Source organism: Pantherophis guttatus, chromosome 5 (assembly GCF_059756535.1).
Source record: "Pantherophis guttatus breed Tessera chromosome 5, ASM5975653v1, whole genome shotgun sequence".
NCBI lineage: Eukaryota > Metazoa > Chordata > Lepidosauria > Squamata > Colubridae > Pantherophis > Pantherophis guttatus.
Window position 1 is genome coordinate 56067308 of NC_142067.1, and position 13861 is coordinate 56081168.

A 13861-nucleotide genomic window follows, 5' to 3' on the forward strand; every position below is an offset into this window, starting at 1 on the left:
CACCTACCCTCTGGAACGATCTACCCCCAGAGATACAAGTGATCCCAGACCTCCGGACTTTTCATCGGGCCCTAAAAACTTACTTTTTTCAGCTAGCCGGGCTGGCCTGATTCCATGTTGGTTTTAACGTTTGATACAGATTTTTTAATTGATATGTTTTAAATTATGGGCCAAATTTCATTTAATTAGTTTTAATAATTATTTTAACTTTTGTGTACAAATGTTTTTATTTTGGCTGTTCACCGCCCTGAGTCCGAAAGCAGAAGGGCGGTATACAAATTAAATAAATAAATAAATAAATAAATAAGATGATATTTTAAATACCTTATTTGGGATTTTGCAAATAATTTAGAAAATACATTTTTCCAGCGATGATGATGTACTTTTTTATTTTGTATGTTTGAAATATTAATACTTACCATGTAATAATCAATGCTTACTGAAAAATATATTAAATTCACTGAGACTTACTCTCAAGTATGTTGGTACAAGAGGCAAATTTTAATGACAATATACTCACAAATTGGTGGGAAAATGCTGAAATAAAATATAGTACATGCTGCTAATTGTTAGCATGAAAACTCTTTGTTGTCGAGCTCCTCTCGACACCGCCAGCTGTAGCGGCAAAAAAGAACCTGGCGCTCAGCCACAGCAGCAAGAAGACAGGGGGGAGGCGGCGGTTGGTTCTACTATTCACATGGTGGAGGGGAGTGTTTACTCACTTAGGCGGGCGGTCACCCAGCGGCCGGGGGAAGGTTATCCAGGTTTCTGCTGCCCCACACATCCGTTGCACTGCCAGATGGTCCCTTCCACGCATGCGCTGAGAAGATTGTACCCAGAAGGGCGTTGCTGGGCCGGCGCGCGGATTTAAAAGGCGTTGGGAAGCAACCGCTCCCAACGCCGACTTTGCGTGTATTACGCTAAAGTTCACTTATCGATGACGGGGCTGTTGAAAGGATTAAACGATTGAAGCAACCGAAAGCTGCTTGTAGCGTCTTTATTTCCTACTGAAGCAGGCCCGCAGCGGAGGTCTGACATTTGTATTTTTGGTGCCATCATATTTGTTCAAGGTCATTTTTTGACCTATCATCAGGGTCTTTTGTAAAGAGTCCTGTCTTCTCATTTGGTGGCCAAAGTATTTGAGCTTCAGTATCTATTCTTCTGAAAAAGAGTTAAGGTTGATTTCCTTTAGGATTGATTGATTTCATCAATCTTGCAGTCCAAGAGATTCTCAAGAGCCTTCCCTAACACCACAAATTGAAAGCATCAATTCTTTGGTGCTCAGCTTTGCTTATGATCCAATTCTCTAATCCATTGATGGCTAACCTTTTATGTCACTGCGTGCTGGCCTGTGTGCCAGAAATGGCACAGAAAACCATCCCACGAGGAATGCGCGGCCCTGATAGCCTTCACGTGCATGGGAGCACCGATACCCAGAAGAGCAGCGGTTTGGCATGCATGCGCAATCTGGCACCTAAACTTCCGGTTTCCGGCACAGACGTGCGCCCGATGAACAGCTGGTCATCGCACATGCACATGACGTAAACCCAGAAGTTCGGGTGCTGGCCTGCGCATGTGCGATAGAACGCTGCTCTTCTGGGTTTCACCGCTCCAGCGCGCACGACGGCCAGCTGTCTGGTATGCGTGTGTGCACAGGAATGTGGAAGAGGAGCCAGCAAGGCCATACATTCCTTGTGGGATGGTTCTGCGTATCGCTTCCGGCACGCATTCTATAGGTTCGCCAACACGGCTCTAATCTATAGTAAACTATAGATTACTATTGGGAAAACCATAGCTTTGACTATATAGACCTTTATCGGCAAGGTGATGTCTTTGCTTTTTAATATGCTGTCTAGGTTTGCCATAGCATATTTGAAATTAAGGAGACACTAATCAAACTATAACAAGATTAGTAAATTATGTCTTTCCTATTTTATGTAAAAATTTTACATTCTCTTGGAAGATGGCTTACACGTTGTATTCAAATTTCCTCTGACAATAGTTTCACAGCCAAATTCTCAAGATAATAGTATGGTGTTCCTAGGAGCCAAAAACAGTTCATAGTGTAAACATGCAAGCAGCTGCCTACAATTAATGAGGTACAGTAGACAATATAAAATTGGACAGATAAATGTATGTTTGGCTATTGGCATCAGTTTCATCATTCCCATAAAGTAAATAGCCTTGGAAAGTTCTCACATGGTATATATAAATTCTGTTGCTTTTTTCATAGTTTACATAATTAGATTAAGCAACCACAAGTTCAGTCTTAATTTGAGAATAGGGTCAGATCAGTGGTGGATTGCTACCGGTTCTCCCCAGTTCTTGCGAACCGGTAGTGGAAATTTTGAGTAGTTTGGAGAACCAGTAAATACCACCTCTGCCTGACCCCACCCCCAATCTATTTGCTGCCTCCCGAGTCCCAGCTGATCGACTAGAAGGAAAAAAACTGTTTAAACTCTTGCCGCGGCGCTTCAAAGGGCCACCCTACAGCTGATCAGCAGTAAAAGGCAGTGTGGTGGTAGACCAGTGCACTCCAAAAACAAATAGGTAGACCGGAACGCTCCAAAAACAAATGGGTAGACCAATACGGCTCTGCAAGCAGTTAAAAGACTGGTAGACCAGTACCTGCTAAATACTAAAGAATTGTCACATGACCATCAAACCACGCCCACAAAATAAGCCACGCCCACATAACCAGTAATAAAAAAATGTAGAACCCACCCCTGGGTCAGATGCCTGGAATGGTATTTCGGCAATCTAGCCCGATGCCCATATGACCTCCTCTGGCTTTGTGCTTGAGATTTTAAATAGGGCTTTATGGATCACTTCAGCTCTCCTCCCAAATATGCTGCCAATCGTTGAACTATTAATTTAGTCCAGTGCTGCCATCACTTCTTTCCAGATTGCAAAAGGATTTTTTAGGCAACTGGTGTTTAATGTGGATGTGACTCTCCTTAAACAAGTATACTGTATTTACATGAAATTGTCACTGCTGTCTCACTTTTCCTCATTATCTTCTGAGTAAAAATAGTTGAAACAGAGGATGGGGAAGATTCATCTCTGGTCATGATGCAACAGACACTTGCAAAAATCATAGTGAGGAGGAACGTATGCACACACACACACACACACACACACACACACACACACACACAAATAATCATCATATAAGTAGTATGCAGACTAATTTCCCTTTCTCACACTGAAACGACATAGACAAAAGAGTTAAGTGTTCTAAAAGTAAAATATTGTTTATTTGTATTTTCTTAAGATGGAACACTAAAGAACCATATGATATAGTAAAAACTCTACATGTACAAAATGCCAGGAACTCCTATGACAATGGGCAGATGGTAACATAACTTCAAATTGATTATTTTTGTTTATTAGAAATAATGCTTATGCATAGACATTTTTATCCTGCCATCTAAATTCTTTCCCAGCGTTGCATACTTTGAGCCCATCTCAGAGAAAGAGTGCCAAAATGCCAGCAATTCCTGCCCTTTGTATCCACCTTAGCAATTTGTATATGAGGCCTCTTTGCTAGGCTATAAAATTGTAAAGCCTTAACTTTTCTACTGAGCTATATTTCTTATGTAATTAATAAATCTTCAGCCTATCACCTTATATATGTCATTGCAAAATGCTGGATTTGACTCATAAATTTCTCCATAGCTTAGCACCTGGCTGTCTTCAAAACAGTCTATGATTGTACGTCAGTTCCATCCTATATCTCCAATGCATGCATCTCCAGTACCTTCTCCTTTCCCAAGATCCAGGAAAAGAAAGAACATCTTGTTCCTCAGCAATGGCTTCTAACCAATAATCTGGATGGCACCATCCTCCTGTCCTTAGAAGAGCCTTAAAATTGAACTATTTAGAAGAAACTTTACTTAACAACTGGCTTCGGTACTTATCTTATTACTATTGTTTCTGAATATATGCATTTATTAAAGATTTTGAGGATTTTAAGGATTATTTCTACAATATATTAATTTGTGTTTCTATAATACAACATCAACCCTGACTCAAGTCAAAAGAACCCACTGTAGCAAATGTGGTAGTAGAGAAATAAAGAACATAAATAATGTCACTCTCTCTTAATGTATACAGTGCTGGGGCTAATCTAGAGAAAGTAAATATCTGGAAAGGTATGTGGCTATCACTGTCTGATGGGAATTAATAGGTACTTTCCATATGTAACATTATTTCAATATAATTATTTAAATAAAAATAAAAATACTAACAAAATTTTACATACTTCATTTGAAGTAAACATTTTTTCACATTAATATTAAATACTAATACGAAATACTATAAAATAACAACTTAATATTCAAAAATTAAACACCCATTAATTAAAAAGTCACAATGACAACAAATCAGAACTGAAAAAATCTGAGTTACTGATTCTTCTGCCAATATAAAGATGAACTAATTCTATAGATTCATTTTATCCATTCTCCACTTCCCTTCTAGCATACATAGAACTTTTCATTACAAACTGATAGTGCCCCACATTTCCTTCATCAGCATAATTCCTTAAATTAGTAATCAGTGCACAAAAGTCTAACAGAATGTTCCCATTTAATTAACAATGGGCATTCCCAAAAGCAACGTATCTTCAGAGTTTCAAACCTAAAAAGATCCTGGTTTTCATTCCTGAAGTTTATCTACTTACAAGCCTTAGTCTTATACCAGGATACAAATTATTTCCAAATTTAATAATAAAATGGTAATCATGCATAACATCAGGCCACCTCAATGGAACTCCCAATGGAACTTCAATTTTATTGAATAACATCTAGGGGTACAGCTGAGAAACAACCTAAAGCAGTTTGTTGAAGGAATCTTTGGATCCACAAATTAAATGATTTTAGTTTTAAGAAGCTACAGCTGGTCCATCATGATCCCGAATGGGCAGCCAAACTCCACTATGCCCAACTTCACACCTTTCCCACATGAACTACCTTGGATATCAGTTGGTTTCAGGTGTAATTCAAGATTCTGGTTATCATCTATACGGCCTGGGGCCTTGCTAATTAAGGGACCATAGCCTTCTACAGTATCTTTCCCTCATGTTCACTCTGACAAGGTGGCTTTGATCTCACCAATTGAGTGATACAACCTAACAAACCTAGGAAATAGCTCTTCTCTGTCACTACATCTGCCCTTTGGAACAGGGAAGAAATGTGTGGAAAAAATCTTTAAAACCTATCCCCAACACAAACCATCACTGGGTTTCAGTTAGGTGATTGAGATAGAACCATTTGGGGAGGGGGTTGTAGAAATGTAGTAGTTTGTTCCCCCAGCTAATGGCTAATTTATGTGTGTGTGTGTGTGTGTGTGTGAAGCTAGCCAGAGACATTTGGAATTGGGCAGCTTAGAAATGTAGCAAGTAAATAAATGTATTGTGATAGGTTATAAATATTATAAAATAAACAGATGAATAAAGTTATAATTTGAAAGCAGAATTCAAAATCTAACAGTTAAATGGGAATGAAAACACATAAGCCTTTTTGACCCCATTTTAGAATCAATCAACTAGGAAACCAAATAACTGGGTAAATTCCACAGCAGGCGCTCAACAACTGAGAAAGCTCTGTGTCTTGGGAAGGTTAGTCTAATCACCAAACAGTCAGAGATGAAAATTGGGATGATAGCTGGGATGATAGCAACAGCACTTAGACTTATATACTGCTTTACAGCCATCTCTAAGCAGTTTACAGAGTCAGCATATTGCCCCCAACAATCTGGCTCCTCAGTTTACCAACCTCGGAAGGATGGAAGACTGAGTCAATCTTGAGCCGGTGAGACCCAAACTACCAAACTGCTGGCAGTCAGCAGAATTAGCCTGCATTCTAACCACTGCACCACCAAAACTCTAATAGCACATATACTGCATATTTTCCCAATACAATAAGCAATAAATTGTCAAACTTTTCTAAAATATTTCTATATGATTTTAGAAATAGATATTTTAAAATATCGTTGCATATTGTGGAAAATAAATGAATAAATTTCTAACAGAAAATAAAACCAGAGAAGGGACAGGTAATGCCATTTATGGCACAAAGGCTACTGCCATTATTATCTGTTTGTTTATTTATTCCCTTCAGAAAATAATACATATAAACACAAATGTGTGTGTTAATATATCTCCACATTCAAACTGGAGGATATAGACAACAAACATTACTAATATTCAGAATATTACAAGATCATTGTGGTTTAAACAATTACTATTCCCTACTCACTCAAATTGCCAGAAACACTCCTCTAATCTAGTCTATGAGGTTGCTTTCTCCTAAGGCTGCTTTCTTTTTCCTGCTTCAAGCCAATTCAAGCCATGCAGATTTCTTGCATGGATTATCTTTTCTGAATTGCAGTCCTCTTTCAGTAACAAAAAATCTAAATTTGAAGGACAAATCCTGAAGACTGGGAAAACTTTTAAGCTTCTATATCCCCACTTCTCATCTGTTCCACTATCCTCTGTTACAATTAGTTTTCATTGCATTTAAAAAGAAAGTACATTTTGACACAAAACCTCCTGAATTCTTCAATAGAAGTTACAATTCAAACAGGGAAGAGGGAGGGAGGGAGGGAGGGAGGGAGGGAGGGAGGGAGAGAGAGAGAGAGAGAGAGAGAGAGAGAAAGAGGAAGAAAGAAAGAAAGAAAGAAAGAAAGAAAGAAAGAAAGAAAGAAAGAAAGAAAGAAAGAAAGAAAGAAAGAAAGAAAATCAAGCAAGCAAGCAAGCTAGACAGACAGACAGACAGTTGTCTGGCATGCCAAAGGATGAAGTAGGGATTCTGAAAAGCTATTAAAATGCATTCCATCCACTGAAGAGTTGCTCTCTATTTCTCTAATACTATAAAAAGTTCCCAGTGTTGCATGATTTGCTGCCCACTAGTGTCCTAAAATACAGGCTTGCAAGTAGACAGCACAATGGCTCATAATCTTGTGATGTATCTGGGGAAATCCATCAAAAGGACTAAACCTGGTGCATATTAAAACACCTTGCTATTAGGCTACCATTAGATGCATACAGGAATTATTTGTCTGAAATGCACCTGCCTTCCTAATCAATGCAAATATTATTTCTCTTCCTTGTTAGCAGTCATTGCCAGAAAGAAAATATGGTCAACATAGATTTTTTCTAAAATGATTTTTCCTATAACCAAGCTTGCATATTATACTTAATGCCTATGTAAAGTGAAGCTTCTAGTAAAATTAGTACAGTATACTAATTCCCCAACTCTATTCAAATTCTAATTCAGTCCTGCACACATGTATGTATGCATTATGAGATGATGCGATATCTTCAAATGCTTCCTTTTTATTTGCCAAGAAGTTAATTTCTTTTAATTGTTGTTATTTCAACTCTTTGTTAAAAGTAGCATTCAGGATGGCTAACACTACATATAAAATTATAAATTAACTAATTTATAATTTTGCTAATACTAATACATATTAAAAACAGTTATAATCTTTTAAAAATACGTAATTTGTAACTTCTGTTAAAAATACAGGCATCTAAATGTTTTCATTTTTTAGAGCCTCACCATGATATAACCAGGGGGTCTCCCTGTCCAGAAGCCCTGTTCAGTATGCAATCATACATGAATAGAGATGAGAGGCACATTCAAATCCTATGTGTCATGTCATCTCTCAGATCATATGTGTGTGTGCGTGTGCATGTGCGTGCGTGCTTCTATTAAATATATAATATATATATAATGCTTCTATTAAACATGTTTCCAATATTGAGAGGAAAGATAACAAAGCACAGTTAAATTCAACATCTATCTCACCAAAACAAATAGATAATTTTAATATTTATTTTTTAAAACCATATATGAAGTGTGACTTTTATGCCCTCATAAAATGTATAGTGCTACCATTACTTCTCCAGTTTAATTCTTTTCCCATGATTCCAGTGTTTTAATCTATTAATAAAATATAAACACTCTAGTTTGTAAAAGATGGATAAGTGCATGCATTATACATTCCAAGAAAAATCTTTTAATAGGCGTCTATTTTTAGCATTACCTCTAGTTTATTGGTTGCAACTTAATTTTTATTGATTCTTTTTTGACTATGTGTGTATCAACAAATATTATGCAACACAAGCACTAGAAAGAAAAAAAATAACAAATTGGCATACATATTAATTATATATAAAATACTTACGTTTTTTTAAAAAAACTCTAGAAGTCCTAAGTTAAATTTCAAACAAACTAAATAATTCAAGGTCAATTTTAAATCTAATGTTTTATCTATATATTGCAGGCTCAATATAAATAACAATTACACAAAATTTCTTTTTTATCATACTCATATTAAAAATTCCTCAGTACAATGAACCAAAGAACTTGTCATAGTTAGTTAGACAGGCTAATAGCTACATGACTCTTGATAGTATCGAAGTAATTAACATAACTGGTCTGAAAATTTATACTTCTCTTCTGACAAAAACAGAAGAATCACATTTACAATTGATGCCATTTTATTCATTTTAAAAATTAAAAGGGAACTAATCTTGTAATAATAATTATCAACTATGCTCAAAATATTAAAAGAATTATCAATAAAATTGATACATTGTATTTCATACAATAACCAGATTCATCTATAGACTAGGCCAAAGCACAACTATGTTTCTAAATCGGGACCATTGATGTATTTTACAAATGAATTTAGATAAGATATAAATCATTACAAATAAAATGGTAATTTTACATGCTATTCTTATTTTATCTCATTGTCTACAGAATAACAGAAACAAATATATTTGTAACAGCATATTCTTTTTCAAAAGAAAACCTCTAAGAGAACAACTGGGCAGTTATGCAATTGTTGCAGAATAATCTATTTTGATAAAAAGCCACCAAATAATAATAATAATATCTTTTTTCTGATTTATTCATATTTATTCTTATTTTTTCATATTTATTCAACTGCTTTAAAAGCATCAGTCACTGAGCATTTATAACAGAGAAGTGACAACTCTGGATAAAATTTCATATTTCATTTAAGGAACATATATATATACACACGTGTGTGTGTGTGTCTGTGTATTACTCTCAACCAATTTGTTATTTTTCCTATATATAATAAAATGCAAAAAAAAATTCTCTCAAATCTTTCTGTTGTTAAAAAAATTGAATTACATTAGAAACACTTAGTACTTTCTGATGAAGGAAAGGGTGATATTAATGAAGGACATAATTTCTATTAAATTTACAGTTCCAATTTTTCATTATTTACATTCATATGTGCGCATATAACATCTCCCAATATGATGGCTTATTCATCAAGGAACTAAAAAGCTAAGTAGCTCATCTGCTTTGGTTTACTGAGTAAAGAAATGAATATTCGCATTGGTAATGATTATAAGCATAAAGACTAAAACTGTCAGTGCAGTCGTAAACCTTTCCACTATAACCTCCCATGCACACACAAATAAGTCACTATTTCTCTGATGTGGGCTTCCATTGTGGCATTTATAACAAGAATGTACTGTATGAAGCTAGGGCTTTAGATGTGGTTTTTTCTTCTTTAATTTGGTTATATAATTTAAAGCAAATTATTTACATTCTCTGATAATGCTGATTTATGCTTAAGGTAATAATGTCAGCTAAAAATAGACTTTCGTGGCCTATCCACCCCTCCCCCCAAAAAAGACAGGAAATCTGTATTCTAAAAGGTGTCTTCCTGCAGAGGTCGCAGGGAACTATTTCTGGTAGCAAAAAAAAATTAAAAAAAATCACCCTTAAATGATAAAACTTGTTGCAATTAGGCTATGACAATTTCCAAAGTTAATCATTTTACACTATGAAGCTACACCTGGAAGCATTCTAAGTATTTCTTAATTTCATTCCTTATTGCTAAATTTGCTTTTTTTGGCAATATATTTTTTCTTCTAGAGTATGGCTAAGCAAACCTCAGCACCTCATACAACATTCACTTCTCGCCCTCTGCTTGGAGCTTCAATTATTTGTATCTTTCCATTTTCCCTGCACACCCCCACCCATGCTTCAATTCTCATTCAGCCTTACTACCAATATTCTGTTTCTGCCTGCTTTTCCTATTTTGGAAATTAGAAATATATTTTTATTTTAATTGTCAGCATATTAATGACACCTTGAAGAGAACTGTCCTTTCAAATTTGAAAAACCAGAATGCCATTTAACAGCAAATTCATGCTGGGATTGTTCTCCATTTCACCTCCAAGCTGTCTTTAGTATCAGGTTTAAAAAACTAGGATCTCTTTTCTTCAAAAGGAATATGATACACCATTTAATTGAATTAAGGTATTTAACAAAAGTACCTTTAACTAGGCATTTAAAAATTGCATGAATTCTGAAGAGAAAAACATTGAGAAGGAATACTGCATTTACAAAAATATTAAAGTGACGTTTTACCTTTTCACTTCTATAACTCTCAAAATTGGTTGATAAAGCCCCCAAGCCCCTATCAGGTGATGTATCGATTATTAGTGCATATTTTTTACATAAATGAGGGGATGAGTATATAAGAAATGTCATTGCCATTGCCATAAGAGAGAGAAAGAGAGGCAGGTTGATATCATAGTTCCTAAACTATAATATTGGATAAAAAGTAATGAGGGTCTGAAAAATTTTAAAAAATAAATGGCTTTTTTCTTTCTCAACCTTTGAGAAGCCCAATGTCCTTCCTGCAGATATACACACTGTAGGTTATAATTCTGTATTGTTACAAGGGTAACAGGAAAGGACGCAGACTTCTCCATTTCATCAAGCATACTTCGGTACTAAAGGAGACAGAGACACGGCATACCGCTTGCAATCTGCCACTTTGCTAAGTAAGCTAATTTCGATTATTAGAGAGCAATTTTTGTCTTCGTCGTCCCGGAGCTGGTCACAAGGCTTGAAGAGAAACGAGAAGCGATTCGGTCAACGCGCCAGTCTCTCCGCAACTCCCCGCCCTTCGCCCACCGGCCCCCGAAGTCCGCCCGACCCGCCGGCTCACCATTCAAGATGCTCTGGAACAAGAGGGCGGCCAGCCTCCACATGCCCTGCGCCTTGCTCGCCTCCCAGCCACGTCTGGGCTCCGCTCGCCGCCCGCTTCCTCTCCCGCAGCCAGCCAAGAGGGGACCAGCCCTGCTCCTGCCTCGGTGCCCTTCCAGCCAACGCGCTGCCCGCCTCGCCTTCAGCGTCTCTTCGCCGCGGACTCTGCCTTTCTCTGGCACGGAGATGCAGCTCGGGGCGAAAGGGAGGCGGCCGCGGGCACCTCAGGTGGGTCCTCCTTCCTGGCCCAGGTAGAGGCTGGCAGGTTGGCAGGAGCAGGTCCACAGGTGAAGCCGCCCTCCAGCAAAGGCAGAGGACCGTTCCTGGTCATATCCGGCCCTTTCTCTGCGGCAAGCAGGCAGGCGGCTCCCCGCGCACCACCCTTCAGCCACCGCAGCCAGGCAGCAGGCGCATCTTTCCTCTCCTACCGCCTTAATCACATTGATCCCTCTGCTAACCTTCCCTGCCTGGCGGAGAGCATTAACCCTCTCGCAAGCCTCCTCCGCCAGTCGCAGCCCTCGCTCCCTTCTTCAGGCAGGAGGAGAGAGAGAGGGAGGGATGGGGGGGGAGGAGGAGAGAGGGAGAGAGAGACCCAGCCGGCCAGAGCAATTGCTGGAGCTGCACAGACCTTCCCTCCATGCCAAGTCATCTTCCCTCCTCAGATAGATTCTGATTTTTAAATATAATGCGTTGACAAGGTGATGACAACTGTGGAAGGCCATCACACAGTGCACAGATAAATTTACCAAATTAAGCTACATTTCTGAAACCTAAATCAATATTTTTCTACACTAAAAAAGAACAGAGTTTGCTTATTAATGACAGGTTGCAAAGGCTTCAGTCCAATTTTGATCGTCTTTTTTATTAATATGCAAGGTAGGTGATTAAAAATGGACAGCACAATACTTTTAGGCCTGTTCCATTAGAAAAATGCCTGCTCTAGTTTTTTGTATTTCCCCAATGGATTCTACCTGAATGGAATTCTATAAAGGTAAAAAGAATAGAAATACCCACATTTGTGTCCACAATGACACACATACGCACACTTATACAGCACCACCCTCTGCCGGTTTACAAGATGGCTACCATGACAACATCCAGACTGGCCTATTAAAATGAAAACCGAATAGAGGAAGATATTAAAAGCCTCTTTTAAAGGCCTCCAGTGTAGTTCCCTAAAATATTAAAGAAAAACTGCATGCATAGGCATTTGTAGTTGTATCTACAGATTGGAATTACTCCAAAAATTGATTCTTACAGCCCATATTTAAAGTGTATATTACAGTAATGCAAAATTCCAATCCAAACCTTTGGCGCAAATTCTCTGGCCTTTATTTCATGTGCAAACTCAAGATGACACTGGCATTCTGGTTTTTCAAATTTGAACTCAAACTTACTTATTTACCTAAAATTGTTATATTTAATGAACTTCAAATGACCAAGAAAAAAGTGTGTGATTGATTCTAGTGTGTTAAAACAAGATCTATGAATAGCTATAATTAGTTTACAATATCAGCTTTTTTAGATACTCAGATTTTACTTTTGGAGGTAATAAGACCTTCTTGGTAAGAAAAACAGAATTCTTGAAAATAAATCAGATCATGAGTCAAATGTTCAATATATATAATATTAGAACAAAACTTGTACATGTCTGAGAGTTAGGAATTATACAGTATTCTGTAATACATCCCAGAATAACATTGGTAGGTAAGACCAAGTTCTTTAGTGGTAAACACATATTTGTTTGTTTGTTTATAACATTTTAAAGCTAATTAATAGAAACACGTTTTGAGTGGTTAACAAATAGCAAACCAATTCTGTACTATTTATTAAAGCTACTGCAAAATATTCTCAAAAACGAAGATCCTAGATTATACAAAATGCCACCTAAAAAGATTATCAGAAATATTAATTTTCTTTTATCTTGCATTCTCTTTTTTATACATCAAAAAACAGAAACATAACTTACACCATCAACTTTAACAGTAAAGTAAATAAAGTCACAGAATATATATCTTGCATATAAATACAGTTTCTGAAGGTCAAGGCAAGGCTGTTCTGAGTCTTTTTCTTGCGATGATGTGGACAGGATTTTGGGGAGACTTAGTGCGGCCACATGTTTACTGGACCCGTGTCCCTCCTGGTTGGTACTGGCTTCCCGGGAGGTTACACGAGGCTGGCTCCAGGGCGTCATTAATGCTTCGTTGAGTGAGGGTCACTTCCCCGCTGCCCTGAAAGAGGCGGTGGTGAGGCTTCTCCTCAAGAAGCCGTCCCTGGATCCGGCAATATTGGCTAACTATCGTCCTGTCTCCAACCTTCACTTCATTGCGAAGGTTGTTGAGAGTGTGGTCGCGCAACAGTTTCCGCAATTCCTGGAGGAAACATCCTATCTAGATCCGTTCCAGTCGGGTTTCAGGTCTGGGCACAGCACGGAAACGGCATTGGTCGCGTTGGTGGATGATCTCTGGAGGGCTCGGGACAGGGGTTATTCCTTTGTTCTGGTCCTATTAGATCTCTCAGCGGCTTTTGATACCATCGACCATGGTATCATGCTGCACCGGCTGGAAGAGTTGGGGGTGGGAGGCACTATGTTGCGGTGGTTCTCTTCCTTTCTCTCCGACCGGTCGCAGTTTGTGTTGGCAGGGGGGCAGAGGTCGACCTTGAGGCCTCTCATCTGTGGAGTGCCACAGGGATCGGTCCTCTCGCCCCTTCTGTTCAACATTTATGTGAAGCCGCTGGGTGAGATCATCCATGGCTTTGGGGTGAGATACCATCAGTACGCTGATGACACCCAGCTGTACATCTCCACC

The 13861-nt window shown here is 38.1% G+C and overlaps 1 protein-coding gene across 2 annotated transcripts in view; it reads right to left on the reverse strand.

Moving 5' to 3' along the window:
• DSCAM (DS cell adhesion molecule) overlaps positions 1–11494 on the reverse strand; it is a 394390-nt gene extending 382896 nt beyond the window's left edge. For both annotated transcript variants that reach the window (XM_034423965.3, XM_060694094.2), the window contains exon 1: positions 11014–11494. In XM_034423965.3, the coding sequence (XP_034279856.1) occupies positions 11014–11056 (43 nt within the window). In that variant the 5' untranslated portion in view covers positions 11057–11494. The remainder of the gene's footprint in view (positions 1–11013) is intronic.
• Between the last annotated feature and the right edge of the window lie 2367 nt (positions 11495–13861).